At 41.8% G+C, this 19,024-nt stretch overlaps 1 protein-coding gene across 9 annotated transcripts in view; it reads left to right on the top strand.

Annotated features, from left to right (window-relative positions):
* The window catches only part of LOC307186445 (uncharacterized protein), a 439,601-nt gene that overhangs the window by 291,964 nt on the left and 128,613 nt on the right, over positions 1–19,024 (top strand). For all 9 annotated transcript variants that reach the window (XR_013828323.1, XR_013828324.1, XR_013828325.1 and 6 more), the window contains one exon: positions 6,465–6,674. Coding sequence is in view for 1 of the 9 variants with exons in the window: in XM_079921491.1 (XP_079777617.1) it covers positions 6,465–6,674 (210 nt within the window). In the remaining 8 variants the exon portion in view is untranslated. The remainder of the gene's footprint in view (positions 1–6,464; positions 6,675–19,024) is intronic.

Below are 19,024 nucleotides of genomic sequence, written 5' to 3'. Positions count from 1 at the left end.
CTTGTTTCAATTTCCCAATTAACTAGTTACTACCTCTCATACCACATAAAAAAATTCTTCAGAGGTTAAGTTAAGCAATGAAAAGGAAGAAGATTGACAGTGACATATACAGAAAAGAGGAAATTAGTCTACCGTTTGCTTTGGTTTAGTTAATTTATATTATTTGTAGTAACTATTATCAGAGACTTTGAGACACTATCAGTTTGAGGGCCTCTCATGTTGGAAGTAACCTTTTGGGGGAACAAAGAATGTGCCCAGATGTCCCATCCTCCGATGACATCAATAAAAGTAGTCTGAAACTCTCTGCTTAATCTGCTTCACTAGTTGGAAACAAACTATTGAGGCATCTTAGTGCCTTTTTCAAAGGGTGAGATAATGTTCACCTCAACCTGCTGAATTCTCCACAATTATGGAATGAGCATGTTGTAACACTGGGAAGTCCCAAATGCTGCAAAATAGGTAAGATGGAAAAATAATGGCTGTAACATCATAGAGTGTTCATCAGATGTTTAATAAGTGGATTCGCAGTTCTCATGGTAATGCTTCATGGTCCATCTGGTGAGTCCAGAAAGCCCCAACAGCATGAAATGTCTGTGGCAGGGTCTCTAGATACACTTTTGCTTAGTGGTCAATTACGTTTTTGCATGGTTTGTGTACTGATGAAGGGAGATTGTCTACATTGAGCAAAGTTGTCCCTGCAGCTGAGTGTCACTCTTGATTGTCAGACTAAGTTAACTAAGTTTGGTTGACAAGTTCCATGATTGATGAGTGTGAGTGCATCTGACAGCGTTACATTAGAGGTGGTCTCGGTTGGTCCAGCCCGTCACTTGACCAATGCTCTCTCTCCACCTTCGGAATCAGCTAATTGCTCAAGGATGATACTAAAACCACTTTCTAATATACCCAAAACACACTGGTCATGGTTGCAAACTTGCTAAGAAAATTTCTAGCAAAAACTCAGGAGCTGCAAATTCAAAGGCAAGGAGAAGAAAAACTACCATACAAGGTTCTCCTTTTTTTCCAGCATGATTTTGAGTCTTCTCCTTTTTCTGCTCCAATGAATAGAGACAGACATATTTTCCATTCATCTAAGATAGGATCTTGGGGATGTAAAGCCAGCCCTCTCAAGACTATCTCCCTGATTCCAGTTTCAGAATCTGTTTTCTTCTTCCACTTCAGTTTTTTAATTTTGCTAACTCATGAGAAACTTTAAGTGTGTTTTTACAACACACCTTGGAAGCTTAAGGGCCATGAGTATGAGGGGTCTGAGACCCAAAGTTCTGCATAATTCTTTCAGCTCTTTCCCTTTGTATCAATAAATATCCAAATTTAAGGGTCTAAAGCAAAAGAAACACAGCTCTAAAATGTTATGGAAGAGACTTTGCTTAGTTTATCAACTACTTGCCATGAACATAACATGTTTCTTGTAACACAATGAATTCCAGGACTCAGCTGGCAGGTTTTTGTGGTGGTGGTAGTGGTTTTCAAAAATCAGTTATCGTGGCACAATTTTAGTTTTTTTGCTTTGTTTTTGTTTTTTTATACGTTTTTTATATGTTTTTTTATATGTTTGTTTGTTTTTTATACATTTGAGGTATAAAAGATTAACTCTGCTATTAAATTAGTTAAAGTCAGGATCAATCCCTTAAGATTGATGAGTTGGTTACTGCTGGAACCTCAGCTGGGAGCCAGCTGCTGTCTGTCTTCTGAAAATAATAAGAAACAATTCAGACCTTAAATATAAGCACACCAAACACCTTAGCAGAGGTGAATGCTGCTGTTTCATCCTTCAGGAGAGAGGAGAAAAGGCATACGAGGCACAGTAGGCTTAGTCTAACTGTTACAGGTCTTGAATGAAACCTAAGTTTATCTCATGACTTGGAAGAAGTTTATCTTAAACATTTTCACAGACTTTGAGCAAAACAGGATTGTATGTTAAAAGAAGTACAGCCCTCTGAATATTATTCGAAAATAGATAACGTTCAGATGCATTTTCAATTATGAAGTTATTCATTACAGGATTAAATTAAAAGAGTGAAAGATGAACAAAAATGTAAATTTCTACCGATAAGTAAGTTATTAAGTTGTGGAATATCCACTTAGAGGTTTTGATGATCATTAAATTCTGTTCACAAGAATATGGAAACATGGAAAAAGTACTGTAAATATCAAAAGGAAAGCAGTATAGAAAACTATGTGTTGTATAAACATACCCTTATAACACCCTCAGTTATAACACTCTTGCAAGAATACAAGAACCATGCATAGAAAAAACAAACTAGGGGATATAATTCATATATTCAACAAATACTTATATAGAGCTTATGTATTATTTGGGGTACAGGAGGAAGCAATAAGAAATAACCCCCAAAGTGTAGTGGCTTAAACGTCACAGCTCCGTGCAGACATCTGTGATTGGGAGAGGCATCGCTTCACACAGTGATCCAGGTTTCTTTCATTTCATGGCTCTGTCACTTCCTAGGACCCCACTCCTCCCTAGTCAGTGCTGACTGGGAAGAGAGTACTGATATGGACAGAGTAAAGGGACAAAGAGGGTGATTCAACTGTTAATCCCACTAGGGGATCACAAGTAAAGGAAAAAGTATGGGACACCCTGTAAGTTAATGATCACTCAAGAAAGCAGGTTGGAAATACTGAGAACCATGCTGCAGCTGGTATTGATGGTCCACAGCTCCTTTGTTGTGGTTTCTGTGTTAAAGATTTTGGTACACATTATTTTATTTGATCTTTGGAAGAATTCTACAAAGCAGATGTTATTTCCATCATCATAATCATGATCATCTTACGGATTGAAAAACTGATATTTGAAGGGAAGAAGTAATTTGCTCAAGGTCACACACTTCATAAATGGAGTCCATCTAACTTCAAAGCCCATGTTCTTTGGCTAAATTATTTGTCATTGTAATTTGCCCAGAGTCCACCCTCATTTCTCTTAATATTCCAGTTCCTTTGGGGATTTACCTGTCTTACATCTTCTTGGAGTGAGGCTGCTCATTTCCTAGTATGAAAATGAAGGGAGTTAATCTTTCCATTCCTTCCTGCTGTCTGCAGACCCCAAGAGTAGATGTGATCTAAGCATGGCCAACAAGATATTAAATCTTGAGTAAAGAACACAAGAATGAGGAGGGAGCTGTTTAATTAAGACTGTAACACTGGTGACACTCTTATGGGTTCCTAAATCATGGCCCTCTGTAATGGCCCAGGTTTGTGTTAATTTCCAAATCTGATCTCTCAGACTCTAATCAGTCCTGTGATCCCTCAGGGATCTGTCTAATATATTTTCTTCTGGTTAAGTGATCCAGAGCTGGACTCTTGCTTTTTTTTTTTTTTTTTTTGCGGTACGCGGGCCTCTCACTGTTGTGGCCTCTCCCGTTGTGGAGCGCAGGCTCTGGACGCGCAGGCTCAGTGGCCATGGCTCACAGGCCCAGCCGCTCTGCGGCATGTGGGATCCTCCCAGACCGGGGCACGAACCCACGTTCCCTGCATCAGCAGGCAGACTCTCAACCACTGCGCCACCAGGGAAGCCCTGGACTCTTGCTTTTAATTAAGAACACTATATTATATATTTGGATACTATTAGCTACAAGTAACAGGAGTCCCATACTGAAACTGGCTTAGACAAAAGGACAATGTATTGTCTCTCATAAAGGGGGGCAGAGAAGATTTTGGGGGTTTCTCCAATCCTAGTAGACCCCAAATCCGCTATTGCCCAAATACTGATTATAAAATTCTTCTGCTTGGCTTTCTTACTTTCTTGTCTTAAAGCCTGTGGGAATGATGAGTCATAGTTGGAGTCAGTGTTCATAATTAAAAGTCATAATATGGAACACATATCATTTTAATGAGAAGTTGACTTATACTGTTTTCTCTAGTAACAGTAGGCCCTGTAAAACCCAAATTACACATCTTTACAGTCTTACTTCACAGGGGAAATGGCATTTAGGGTTTAGAGTTGGAGATGTTTAAAAGAAGTTTTATACTAATGCTTTTTCTAAAGCATTGCATCATAAAAATTCAGTACAAGAGCATATGTTCAACATGCAGAAAAAGAAAATAAATCATTCTATACAGTCAGTAAAATAAAACTCTAATTTTTAAATTAACAAATATGTGGAAATGGCCCTCATGTCCCAGATTTTCCCAGCAAGAGTTGCCTGATGACTGCCTGATCGTTCTCCCCCCTGAAGGAACTAAATGTGGTTGATTGTATTCTCTCTTGGGGAGGTTTTCAGTGTGGGGAGGAGCTTCTTTTTCTCTTTTTCTTTTGAAGTAAAGGCCTCTGGGAAAGAAATACTTTAAAATCATGCAAGTGAAACTACTTTTTCTCCCTTCCTCCCTCCCTCCCTCTTTCTTTCTTCCTTCCTTCCTTTCCTTCTTTTTTCTTTTTCTTTCTTTCTTTCTCTTTCTTTCTTTCTTTCTTCTTTCTTTCTTCTTTCTTCTTTCTTTCTTTCTTTCTTTCTTTCTCTTTCTTTCTTTTTTTCTTTCTTTCTTTCAGAAATATAAAGCAGTATTCACTTTCCAAGATGCAGAAACATAAATGCAAAGTGGGAAATGCAATGTTCCCATCTGAAAGTTTGAGTAGTTACAGAAAGAAATTGCAGAGGAGTAGGGGAGGGAAAGTGACAGCAAAGGAAGATGACAGCCAAAGAAGGCTACATTTATGTAGAGGCACAGCCATGGTGACCCATAGCGTTAGACAAGAGACATTCTTTGGAGTCACATTTGCCATCTCGATCATTTTCAGGCTGTTGCTACTATTTACTTGGAAAATGGGTTGTGTTTTTGCAACCCTGCCTATACATGGGAACAGGGATGGTGAATTTCATGCTACCCCCTTTGCTGATATCTATGTGAAGTTTGGAGGAACTCACTCAAAAAATAACACCCCCCTCATCAACTTCTTGATATCAGAGTTCATCAATGAGAAGAAGCGAATAATACCTCCAGTATATGGTTGCCAATTTGACACGAGTATTTGCAAACAACTGAGGCTAAAATAGGTCCCAACATTCTGCAAAACAATATTCAAGTTTTGTTCTTTGAAAACCAGAAGTTCTGGTTGAAACCACGAAGGAATAAGTTGTAGCTATTTGCCAGTGATCCAAGCCTATGGGGCAGAGAAGTAGAATACAAATTAATATCAGGACTAAATAGTCACTTGTATTTGATTTGCAAGATGAGCAATTTTTACCTTCCTCAATGTGCATAGCTTAAGATGTGAGTAAAATCTGTCAGAGATCTGATGTGGTCCTGAAAGGTATTCCGTGTCTCAGGAAATTAATGCTGCTTTAAAAAAAAATGGTTGCCAAAGAAACAAGAGTGGGTAATTTATCCAACAGTAACTGAAAACTATAGACTTTTCCCATGTTGGTCTTTCCTTTTCTTATTTCTCTCTTATTTATGCCAACTAAGATAATTTTGGGGTATGTGACAGAAGATGAATGCCTTTTTTTCATTGTAAAGGAAGCATAAAATGAGCTGTTTCTTAAGCAACAGAATTCTGTTTTATAATAAATACACAGCTCTCTTAGCACCAGAAAGTGTCCATCTGCTGCCTCTGGGTTTGCCTTGCACAAAGCAGGCTTTGAAAAAACAGCATTAGATCATGAATTTAGACATGCTGTGGATGGGAATGCTTATAAGCAATTGTCTCTACGCTAATCGAACAATGAAAAGCTATCTTAATTAATAGAAAAGGATGGAAGGAGTGACTTTAGGTCACAGCAGTCACGTGACAGGCTGTAAAGGGAGATGTTTTAGTGGAGACTTTTAGTTGGCACTGACATTTTCTCCAAGTGTCAGCTCTTGCTTTCCATCTGTGCTGAATAGAGGGAAAGTTTTATCCATATTGACCTCTCCTATCCACTTACCCCAATAAAAGTGAAAGAATTTAGAAATCCTAACTTCACCAATGACACCCCCAAAATGAACAGAATCATTTTAAGAATTCTACAATATATTGTCTAGAAGGCATATTTAATTACTGTCCATTATCAGCTAAATGAATAAGGTTTAACATGATTTGTGGTGTCACTGTTTCCTGAAATGCATTAGAGAGTCTTAGGAGGACAGGCTTAGGGAATTAGATTTATTTAGGAAGGGGACAGCTTTAGCAAGCTCTCACTGATGAGGGTATATAGGGAGAACAAAACAAATCTTGCATGTGGATGCTATCTGGTGTTATTTCAAAAAAAGTTTGAAAAGGATAACTCCCCCAAATATCTCCCTTTTGACTAGGAATTCCTTCAGCTGTTCGTCCTTTCGGGTTTTGAAGCTTTTTTCATTTTTCCAGATGTATCTTATCATAGCAGACATTCTTCATTACATCATCTTTCTAGTAATAATATTCTACATGTATAAGGTTTGCTTTTTAAAGTACTTTTTGGTGACATTGTACTTCTACCACAGTCCTCTAATTTAAGGTTGTTATTACCATTTTACAGCTGAGACTCAGAGTGGCTGGGAGTTGCTTGCAGTCCAAAGCCTGGTATAAGGACCCTGGCTTTGGCCCAGGTTTCTTTCCCTCCACAACTCATGGTCAAGGTCTCCATGAAGGAGACTTGGGATCGACACACGGAATTCGTGAGAGCAAGAAGCAAAAAGAGAAGAGGAACCGAGAGGATGGGAAGCAGAAGATCAACCTCACTTCCCACGTGAGTCTTCAGCCACCCCTTTGTTTGAACTTTCTGTGGCTATTATTGTTCATTCATTCAGGAAAAACTGTAATTTTTTTTTTTTTTTGGTCTTTAGCTTACAGTTCCTGAAAATTATAAGTTGAAATCTCAGCTCTTCATTCCCTAGTGTGTGACCCTGTGCAAGTCACATAATCTCTTTAGCCTCAGTTTCCTCCTTAATAAATGAGGATAATGCTACAAGAATCAATTCAATGAGATAAGGTCTATAAGGCAATTTAATAGCAGCCATGATTGGAACAAGGTAACTGCCCAGTAAATGTTAACTATCATTAATGTAGAACAGCTGACCGTCTGATGTCTGAATCCCCTTCATATATTTGGGAACTCACCATTACGCTATTCATGAGTGCTGCCCATCAAGTATTTCTGGTTCTTTTGCTGAGCAAATGGTAGCACTGTATTTTCCTGCATCTCCCCGTCCTCTTGAACTTGGGTGTGGCCACAGAGCTGGCTTTGGCCGCTAAAGGTAAGCGGGAAGGACATGTGTTCCTTCCAGTTAGAAGCTTTAAGTTCTGGTGTATGTTTCACTGTGCTCTCCCTTTGCCATGATGACCTACAGCTACACACAGAGGTTGTACTGTCAGTCCATGTCCTTGAGAGCGACACAGAGCAGAGCTCCCAGCTAATTAGTTACAGATATGTAAGTGTGACAGAGAAAAAAGAAAGAAAGAAACAAAAATGTTTTTGACAGAGGAAAAAGAAAGAAACAAAAATGTTTTATGTTAGGGCCACTAAGATTTGGGGTGTTGTTGGTCACTGCAGCATAACTTGGCCTCTCCTGACTGTCACCCCCCACCCTACGAGTCTTGGTGGGAGGAAGAGCCTTGTTCACATAACAGAAGAGCAAAAGGGTACATAGTTGCTTTTGTGAACTCTCTTGTAGCCACTTGACCTGAAGTCGATCAGTCGATCCACTGAAGTATTGGGAGCTAGAAATGCAAAGGAGTAGGAACAGTGTATCATTCATTCCCATTTATTCTGGTGGCAGCAGCAGTGGAGGATATATATATCTCTGGGACACTTTCGGGTAGCAGGTACAGTAGTAACGTCTGGGGTCTGGGACCATTGGGGGACATTTTATAAACTATTGGGTTTGGTTTTCAAGGACATCAGAAGCAGAGTCTCCATTGGGTAAGTCTTGTGGTACAACCCTGACCCTGGTTGGGATGTGGTCTATTATCCCCTTTTCCTGATGGATTTCCATCCTTCCTAGCAACTCAACTCTGCAAGAAGCTGATATCATTTCAATTCATTCATTTTCTGATTAAATCAGCCAGAGTGTATTGCTTGCAAATAAGATTCCTGACTAATACAATATATAAATTAATTTTCAAATTTTCTTTGTTAATGTGCAGAATTATTTTAGCATATTTCTGGCAGTTTGAATTAGTTGCTCTGAATGCCACTGCTTGTCTATGCCAACAGTATACTTATTTTAGAAATGCCCACACTTTATTTCAGCCATTTTTTCCAAGGTATTAAATTCGTGGTTCTTTAAAAGATTCTTAATGAGTTAAAGTACAAATTTCACTTAGGGTTTAAACTGTATTAAACATCTGATCGTCAAAACCATTTCTTTTCCTCTTTCTCTTGGAAAAATAGAAGTGAATGATTTTTTGTATTAGTCTACTGAAGTAAGCGTTGAATTACTAAAAAAAGACTAATGAATCTTTGACTGTTTTAAGGAAAGATCTCATTATTCTCTTTATTTTGAACTTGGTTCAATCTAAATGTGAAGGTGACCTAGGACATCTCTTAAGTTTCTTTCCAGCCCCCTGATTCCTGAGACCATGGATTAGCCACGTCAAAATTCCTACTGAGAGGGCTTCCCTGGTGGCGCAGTGGTTGAGAGTCCGCCTGCCGATGCAGGGGACGCGGGTTCGTGCCCCGGTCCGGGAAGATCCCACATGCCGCGGAGCAGCTGCGCCCGTGAGCCATGGCCGCTGAGCCTGCGCGTCCGGAGCCTGTGCTCCGCAGCGGGAGAGGCCACAGCAGTGAGAGGCCCGCGTACCCGCAAAAAAAAAAAAAAATTCCCACTGAGGGAAATTCATTCAGTTAGTTGAGTAAGACGATTACTCTCCTAAAGGGTTATTAATCTTGATGTGACTTGACAACTAAATTGAACTGGAACCTGTGTACTGGATACTGAGAAGAGATGGATTCTGAGATGTAATTTTCCATATTCTAAGTTGATGCTTTGAACCTGTCAAGAAATAAAATAGGAAGGGCGAATTTATCCTGGTGGGGACGCCAACACTGTAATTTCCTTGCTGAGGTTCAAACCCAAGAGTAACGTCTTGGTTTGCGTCTCTGCACTCTTTCAATCTGCAATTCACCCAGCCTTAAAAATTAAATGCTAGTGGACATGATTCAAAATAGAGAAGGGGTTCATAATTATTTCCCCTGCTCTGAACTGTTTGTGTCTGGAAAGGTGGAGGAGACAACAGTGAAGGGGGAAGAGGAGGTTTCCCCCGGAATCACAGGGTCGTTTCTATCAAAGGCTTAAACAAGAGAAAGCAAAATTGTTTGAGACAATGAGACTGGAATCTGTCATCTAAGTGGGCTAGATACCAACATGTAGGATACAGCAACTGCTCTACATGAAAACAAGGGCTTTTGAGTGCTAGAATAATCGGTTAACTGTGTTTCACAGTATTCTAACTTGTGGGAGGTGAAGCAAAAGGAACAAAAACAACAACAAAACCGACTAACAAATGTATGACATGTAAATGTAGAAACTGCAGGTGGAGAGAAGCCTTCAGTGTATGACAGCACAGGGCCCAGTACCAACTTCTGGGACCTGACTACTTGTCTCACTTTTCTGTAGAGTTTGTTCTGCCCATATAAAGGAGCTGGGTTGCAAATCAGCAGATCTCCATGAAGAGTTGAGCGATGTGAGAATGGCCACAGATACTTTTTGCCCCTTAGGAAAGGAATCTTTCCTTCATTTCCAGATAGACTAAGGCCTGGCAATCTCAAGTGACTTTCCCAAGGTCACATGGCTTTTTTCTTTAATTAATTAAGTTATTTATTTATTTTTGGCTGCGTTGGGTCTTCGTTGCTGTGCGTGGGCTTTCTCTAGCTGTGTCGAGAGGGGGCTACTCTTCGTTGCGGTGTGTGGGCTCCTCATTGCGGTGGCTTCTCTTGTTGCGGAGCACGGGCTCCAAGCATGCGGGCTTCAGTAGTTGTGGCTCACGGGCTCTAGTGCGCAGGCTCAGTAGTTGTGGCGCATGGACTTAGTTGCTCCGCGGCATGTGGGATCTTCCTGGACCAGGGCTCGAACCCGTGTCCCCTGCATTGGCAGGTGGATTCTTAACCACTGCACCATCAGGGGAGTTCCCACATGGCTTTTTCAGAATGGAATCTGTAGTGGTACTCAGGCTCTGATGGTGAACACGGAGACCCTGGTGTCATGGGCCTGTCTTGGTTTCATTCATCTTGGTCCCGCAGTGGGGGAAATTGATGCTCTTCCAATGGCTGTCTGTGGGGATTCAATACCAGGGGTCCCTCCCCTGCCCAAGGGAGTCTGCAACAGCCCAGAAAGGCCACTTTAAGGAACAGGTGAACCTTCACCAGGTTTCCTAAACTCATTTCTATTTCAAAATAGCAGTTTAAAAAGGAAATTCTAGGGATGCAACACACTGGAGGACTTAGCACCTGGCTCTGGACTCAGCCCTTCCTGGGTTTGGGTTCCACCTCTGCCACTTGCTCTCTGTGTCATCCTGGGACTGTGAATTAATGTCCCTAAGCCTCAGTTTTCTTACTGTAAGATGGAGATATAACAGTACCTACCTCCTATAGTTGTTGTGAGAATTTCTTCACACAAGTGCAGAATGGGGCAAAGCATGAAATGAGAATTTAATTAACTGCAAGAGAAAGGAGAGATCCAGGTATGAAAAAATAAAGAGTTTAATACATATTAAGAGAGAGAGAGAATATTTTTCTTCATATGTATCAACCTCTCTCTTTGTTTTAATACTTATTAAACTCTGTTTCTTCTTCCCTCCTCCATTGCTGAAATGCACTTTTCTCACCTGTGCTTACTTTGTAGGCACCAGTCCCACACCCAGTTCAAAAGTAGAGACTTTAAAAGTGTTCTAATCAGTAGAAGTTTGCCCTTGGGAATGTCAGCAGGAAAAAATGTACCCAGAGATTAGGAAGAGGTGATTAGACCCCCAGGGACTCAGTACATCTAAGAGAGGAGAGGCACAGACTGCAGGGAGAGAGACACAGAGTTTTAGAGCTGGAATTGGCCATGGAGGTCATCCAGTTGACTCATTCATTTTAAAGCAGAGAAAAGCAAAGTCCAGAGAGGTCACTCAGTTCCCCCAGGTCTCACAGCACTTCCACTTAGAGAACATCACTCTCAGCTCTCCGCTTCTCTATTTATCTTCCTTATTTCCTTTTTCTTTTACATCCTCTTGCATGTTTGCCATCCCAAACAGGTAGGGGCATATTGGGGCTTCTCCACGAATTGGTTCCCACCTAGCCAACCACTGCACAGATGAGAGCAGACACAGGGGACCACTTCATCCTTGAGCGATGTGTTTGGAGGTGAGGATTTGACTTTCTCTTTAAGGCCTTAAGGCTACAGTGAAAAAAACCCTGTAACTCAAGCTTTACCGGGTCTGTACCAGTATTACCAGTCTAAACCATTTACCCCATAACACCTGGTGTTTACGGCAGGGCGGCAGTTGCTCACATGCTCGGAGCAAGGTTCTATGAGAGTCACACCTTAGACCAATGACTCTCAAACTTCAGCATTCATCAGAATCACCTGGAGGGTTTGCTAAACCACAGATCGCTGGGCCCACACCCTGGGAGGTCTGGACTGGGACCCCAGGATTTGCATTTCTAAGAAGCTCTCAGGCGATGCTACTGCTGCTGGACCACACTTTAAGAACCATGGCTCTAGGAGAAACACACCTGTCTTTCCTGACCTTTCAACCTGATTTCCTGCCCAGCCACACTTTCTTTTGACTTTAAGCTGCTCAGACCTGCCTTCCAGTGCAAATCTGCTTGCACATTTTCTTTGCACAGTCATCTCTGCGTACAGACCCTGTCCTGTATCCAGCACCCTTCCCAGGATCTCTTTGCATCTATTGATGTAGAGGGGGCCTCCTGATATGTGTAACTGAAACAGGTGTACGGGCGTGACATTTCTTGCAGGTGGGCTTCTCAGAGGGCAAGGGGTGTGCCCTGGAGAGTGGCATTTTCACTCTCCTCCAGCTGGCTCCTTGGCCTGGATTTGAGCCCCCATGCTTAGCAGAAGGCAGAAAGAACTGTTGAATGAAAATCTCTGTGGAATTCCAGGCGCAAACAGACTGATCTTGGAGCCTGGACAAAGCTGACACCTGTCAGTCATCGGTTCGGGACTCTCCAAGGGACACGTGAATTTCAGGTACTTCAGGCTCTCCCTTCTGAGAGTCTGAAGGAGTCTTGAAAACACTTGCCGGTTTTGGGAATGTAAAACACACCAAGCTATAGGAGGGACATACACCAAGGTAAAACGACATCCCAGGGACTCTGGGTATAGCCCTGACCTTGTCTAATGCACTTTAAGCAAGTAGGTAAAACAGTTGGCAAGGAGGTGCCTAAGGATGCTAGAAGCCATGTGTTTGTTTGACCGTAATGATAAGGCATCCTGCTTGCCCTTTGAAGCTGTGCTCGCGATCTCTGTGGTCCAGGGGGCTGTCTGGTCTAGCACTGTCCTCCGAGGAAGCTTCTTCTCTGTGGTTCTTAGTGGCATGCGATACCTGGCTTCTTCTCCAAGTCCAAGTATTTTAGTGAGCACTGCCCGCACAAGGCTCCCTGAGGCTGAGGTCAGCCACTGAGCATTTAAATCCTCTTGTTATATTGCCCAGCTCTTTCAGGCAAGACGCCCAAGCGTGGTGTGTGTTCTGCGACAGCCTGCCAGCTTCTTTTCATGCTTCCGTTCCTTTATCCAGGGGAGCCAAGTGCTGCCCTCAAGCAGCAGGCTGGGAATTCAGACGCATCCATGGTCATGAGTTTTGTGGCCTCATTTGCATGTTTACCCTTCCTCTGCTTCTCTTATTCTCAGACAGATGCGGGCAAAGCCATTTCTGTAGACATTTCCATGCTGCCGAAGAAAGCTGGGATTTGATGAAATAATTGTTAGGACTATTGGAGTCTTAACCTCCTCTCCAGGTCTCTTTTAAGAAGGGCATTTTGAGCAACTGTATAATAAAGACATTTCATCAGTGTATATATCTTGGATTTTTATTTCACCCGTGACTCAAGGGCCATATTATAGTTAATCGTCTACATTTATATGGAAGCACTGAAGTTGTGCTTTTCTATTCTGTGGGAACAAAACCGGCAATGAAACTGGAAGCCCTGGCCTTCACCTGTGGCCTCCCACTTACAAACTAGTGAGCTCCCCTGTGCCTGGGCTGGCTTTACTTAGTCACTATGGTCACTGCGAATGTCCAAAGGAGATGAACCTGTCTGTGGGACTGTTAGGAGCAATAGAAAATTTAAAAATCCATAGAATAGAAAATACTATATAATTACTGATTACACTGGGCCATTGTGATCATTATCAGCACACCCATCAGAAAGGGACCACCCTCTGCTCTCTAGGTTTTCTAGCTAGATAGATTTGTATCATATCCAGCCAATTCCCCTACAAGCTGGTGAATCCTGAGATAGGTGTTGCAGCTCTCTGAGTCTTAGTTTTCATATATTTGCCTTTTAGGACATGGTGAAAATTACAGCTAAAACATGTATATGGAAGAGTTCCTGCCACCAAATCAATGATTTTTTAAAATTAATTAATTAATTTACTTTTGGCTGTGTTGGGTCTTCGTTTTCTGTGTGAGGGCTTTCTCTAGTTGTGGCAAGCGGGGGCCACTCTTCATCGCGGTGCGCGGGCCTCTCACTATCGCAGCCTCTCTTGTTGTGGAGCACAGGCTCCAGACGCGCAGGCTCAGTAGTTGTGGCTCACGGGCCTAGTCGCTCCGCGGCATGTGGGATCCTCCCAGACCAGGGCTCGAACCCGTGTCCTCTGCATTAGCAGGCAGATTCTCAACCACTGCGCCACCAGAGAAGCCCCAAATCAATGATTTTTTATTATCATTTAATTTTTTTTTTAACTTTTGCAAACTTTAAGGGAACTCTTTGGTACTAAAAAGAACAAACTCTTGTCTGGCACTGAGTGCTGTTACCAAGATATAAGATTCAATTATGGAACCCCTTTGGCTCAAGTATAAGATTTCGTATTCATAAAGAGGTGCTGAGATGCCCAGAGGAAAAAATAGCTCAGTGGCAAATCATCACTGACTCACAAATGTTGACATTCCTTTCTGTTTTTTGTCAACAGGGGCCTACTTTTTTTTTAATTTAATTTTTTATTTTATATCGCAGTATAGTTGATTTACAATGTTGTGTGAGTTTCAGGTGTACGGCAAAGTGATTCAGTTATACATATACATGTATCTATTCTTTCTCAAATTCTTTCCCCCATATACGTTATTACTTATTACAGAATATTGAGCAGAGTTCCCTGTGCTGTATAGCAGGTCCTTGTTGGTTATCTATCTTACATATAGTAGTGTGTGTATGTCAATCCCAAGCTCCTAATTTATCCCTCCCCCAGCTCCGCTTTTCCCCTTTGGTAACCACACGTTGTTTTTGAAATCTGAGTCTGTTTCTGTTTGGTAAAAAGGTTCATTTGTATCATTGTTTTTTAGATTCCACATATAAGTGATATATCATATTATATTTGTCTTTCTCTGTCTGACTTACTTCTCTTGGTATGATAATCTTTAGGTCCATCCATGTTGCTGCAAATGACATTATTTCATTCTATTGGAATGGCTGAGTAATATTCCATTGTATATATGTACCACATCTTCTTTATCCATCCATCTGTCGATGGACATTTAGGTTGCTTCCATGTCCTGGCTATTGTAAATAGTGCTGCTATGAACATTGGGGTGATGTATCTTTTCAAGTCATGGTTTTCTTCAGATATATGCCCAGGAGTGGTGTTGCTGGATCATATGGTAGCTCTATTTTTAGATTTTTAAGGAACCTTCATACTGTTCTCCATAGTAGCTGTACCACTTTACATTCCCACCAACAGTGTAGGAGGGTTCCCTTTTCTCCACAGCCTCTAACAGGGACCTCCTTTTATGCCCCATTACCTATTTTTGCCCACCTGGGCTTGCCTGGGCCTGGCCTCCCTGCAGAGCTGCCTGCTCCTATCCTAGTGCCACGGATAACACAGTTTTTGTAGCACCGGCTACAATTAATAGGACACAATGCCATCTGTTTTGTGAAGCCTTCCCTTGACAATAAGCACACATTGGGCTCCTTCCTCCAGAACTCATTTTGCAATTATTGTCTGTAACTCAGGTAGCACCTTACTGGTTTTTTTCCTCCAATCGTTTGGACCACACAGTGGAGTACTACAAATACATATGCACACATCTTGATCTTTATTTCTTTTTTTGTGTGTACTGACTTCTCCAGATATATTCTGAGTGCTTTCTGGGTGTGGGTCATACCTTTTCTACCCCCTGGTTCTAATGCAGAGCTGACAGCCCAGTGGGGGACACACAGCAGGCATTTGGTGTGAATTTATTATCTGATGGAAAGGCATCCATGGTGTCTGTGGTGAGTATCTGCTAATTTCATGCTTTAGGCTGCTGCTAAAATTTAGAGGGCTTTCTCATACAGTAGGTCAATCGCTTTGCTCTACTGAATACTTTTTAATGGTTTGATTAATAACAGTATTCCAGGAGAGCAGAGGGTACCAGATGGGCATTCATGTATTACAAGCACTTATTTTGAAAGATACCAGGCACAAAACAGCACAGGTGACATTATTTCTTTTATAAGGGCCAACAGTAGGCAAAACCATGCCCTTGCCCCTACCCTGGGCGGGTCAGTGACTGGAAGCGTGTAAGAGGTGGTCTCCGGGATCCTGTGATATCTCATGTCTAGGTATAGAGGATGGTTACAGAGGTGTGCTCAACTTTGTGAAAACTCACCCAGCTGGGTGCTGACACTCTGTGCACTTCTGTTTCTGGATCTATTCATAAATGAAAGAAAAAATCCTGTTTATGTGTTCATTTACTTTTATAAATTTTTTAAACTAATTTATTTTTGGCTGCATTGGGTCTTCGTTGCTGCGCGCGGGCTTTCTCTAGTTGCAGCGAGCTGTGGCTACTCTTTGTTGCAGTGCGCGGGCTTCTCATTGCAGTGGCTTCTCTTGTTGCGGAGAACGGGCTCTAGGCACGCAGGGTTCAGTAGTTGTGGCGCACAAGCTCAGTAGTTGTGGCGCCACGGACTTAGTTGCTCCGTGGCATGTGGGATCTTCCTGGACCAGGGATGGAACCCGTGTCCCCTGCACTGGCAGGCGGATTCTTAACCACTGCACCATTAGGGAAGTCCTGTTCATTTATTTTTTTAGAACAAGAGTGAAAGCAACGTCAGTTTGGGCTCAAATAGAGATGATGTTATCGTGACCTCCCCTGAATGCCTCTGCCCCACGAATCTTGGAAAAGAGAAATCCTGCTTTCGTGGGGATGTCTTTGACCTGAGAAATAAGGCTTGTAAGAAGAGGTCAGCTGCCTCTCCAAGGTGGATAACCTAGAACTTCTCTCGCCCAGAAACACAGACACCCGAGCCAACGTGTCAGGTGAATTCCCCATGATCCTCTGTGGAGATGGAGTCAGTGGTTGGACAGCTCAGCTCCCAGTCTGGGTCTTCCAGGGCCCGGCCATCTCACTGGGCTCACAGATGGAGGGAGTGTTTATGGACAATATAGACAAGGCATTGGCATGTAATATTCCAGTCTCGTGGTGTATTAGGGGAGAAAAATATGTACTTGTGGCCTAACTCTTTTGTTTGTTTGAGAAAAGAAATCTTAGTTAATACATAAACTAAAGCTTAATAATCTGACAACATATTCTTGCTGAGCACATATTTTTGGTGAGCAGTGTTGCTTTTTATATGTCTCTTCTCTTTTTGGAAGGATTTGCATACAGGCTTTGGTAACACAGTTTTATGTTGCTCATCTGCTGATTCTGTCCTTGGAGAGAGAAGTAGGAAATACCAAGGTAGAATAAATTTTGTGCCCATATAACCAGGCCCCAGGAACAGGGTTTTCCTAGCTTCACCCTGAGACACCTAGGATGGTGTTTCTCAACGACGCATCAAAATCACTTGTATTGCTTGTTAAAAATGTGAATTCCTGGGTGCCATCCCATGCATAGTAAATCTCTGGTGGACAAGTTCCAGGATGATACATTTGAAATAAGCTTTCCTGATGATCTCCAAACCCACTAAAGTTTGAAAAACATTGGCCCAGTGGCTACTGGCAGGTGTCTAACGTAGGCTGGGTTGGACCCAGGAAGCTTCCGAAGAATCTCTGGGAAAGCGTTTGTGGTGGGAACTTTTACAAAGTCAGGATCTCGATGCCACGAAGAGGAAGGAAGATTTTCTGAACGTTAGTGGGAAAGATACACAGCATGTCTTCCAGGGCGGACGGGCAGGCACGAAGCTCTTTGTGTATCAGTAGCGATCCTGGCAGCCTTGCCTCCCTGTGCTTTGAGTTTCTGTCCTTCTGTGTTGGCAGGAATTCTGGCTTCTGCATTCCCTTTGGATCACAAAATTGTCCTTTTCTGTGTGTTCCTTTTTTGCCACAGCAGGCTATTTCTAAAGGAACAGTGTTGCCTTTCTTTTTGTGGATTGTTTTCTTTCTTCCCAAAAGACATTTGAAAGCATCCTCCCCTCTGGGTTTTGCTCAGTTGACTTTATTACAAGGATGCACCACCAAAAGTACATCTAATGATGGGCCAGTTAAGGTTCAAAACAAAACAAAACAAAACAAAAAAACCAAAACAACTTTGTTGGAAAAGTATCTAGAAATGAACAACGAGGAGGAAAGATTACCTCTGGTGTAAATCAGCATTTCTTGGAAAGTGCCTGTAAGGAGGAGCCAAGGCGAACTGGTTGGTTTCTTTCATCCCAGCATCTGTGGGGGTGTTAGAATTAGAAGCATTGAGAACTTCAGGGTATTGTCTCATGATTTCACTATTTTCACCTGAACCCTGCGATCTGAGAAGCTCTAGGAGGAGTAAGTATTCAACTTTTTCTTTGCTGGACTAAAAAATGACAGACATGCATATGAAGTAAGGGAGATGTGAGATTTGAGAAGCAGTTTCTAAAAGCTCTAGATTTGGGGGTCTTGGTCCCCCAAGGAGGGTTCCTGGTATGCCTACATACAACCCAAACTGCATGGATTTGTTGATAGCAAATATAAGTATGAAACAGCCTAGAGGCACCAAGGGGCACTTGCCAAGGAAGGTTACATTACAATCTAAAAGGGTTTTTTTTTTAGTGTACAGTTTAATGACATTAAGTACATTCACGTTCTTTTGGTACCATTACTACCATCCATCTCTAGAACTTTTTCATCTTCTGAAACTGAAACTCTCTACCTATTAAAAATAACTCCTGATTTCCCCTCCACCCAAGACTTGGCAACCACCGTTCTTTTTTCTCTCTCTATGAATTTGACTATTTTAGTTATCTCATATAAGTGGAATCATACAATATTTGTTATTTTGTGTTTAGCTCATTTCACTTAGCATAATGTCAAGACTCGTCTATATTGTAGCATATGTCAGAATTTCCTTCCTTTTAAAAATTCTGTTAAAAAGTACATAACATAAAATTTGCTGTCATAACCATCTTTACATGTACAGTTCAGCAGTGCTAAGTATATTCACGTTGTTGTGAAGCAGATCTCTAGAACTTTTTCACCTTGCAAATCCGAAACTCTATACCCATTAAATAACAATTCCCCTTCCTTTCTCCCCTCAGCCTCTGCTAACCTCCATTCTATTTTTTGTTTCTATGAATGTGACTACTTAAATAACACATGTAAGTGGAATCATACAATATTTGTCTTTTTGTGACTATCCTATTTGACTTAGCCTAATGTCCTCAAATTTCATCCATGTTGTGGCATGTGACAGGATTTCCTTCCCTCATAATCTAAAAGTTTTGATATATGGTTCTAAAAATTTCCCCAAACTAGCATGTAAACTGGGGGCAATGTCTGAAGGTATCCTCAAGTTATCAGAACTGGGGTGTGGGATGTGTGTGCCACTGGCATCAAGTGGGCAGAGGCCAGGGATACTGCTAAATATCCTACACGTGCCAGACAGCCCCACTACCGTCCAACAAAGAATTATCTGGCCTCAAATGTCCAATTATCAAGGTTGAATTTGAAAGCCCAGCACAGGACTGTAAATATTAAGTTAAAAAGGACA

The sequence above is a fragment of the Stenella coeruleoalba genome, assembly GCF_951394435.1.
Source record: "Stenella coeruleoalba genome assembly, chromosome: 5".
NCBI lineage: Eukaryota > Metazoa > Chordata > Mammalia > Artiodactyla > Delphinidae > Stenella > Stenella coeruleoalba.
The sequence above is the reverse complement of the archived record's forward strand: the minus strand, read 5'-3'. Positions and strand labels throughout refer to the sequence as shown.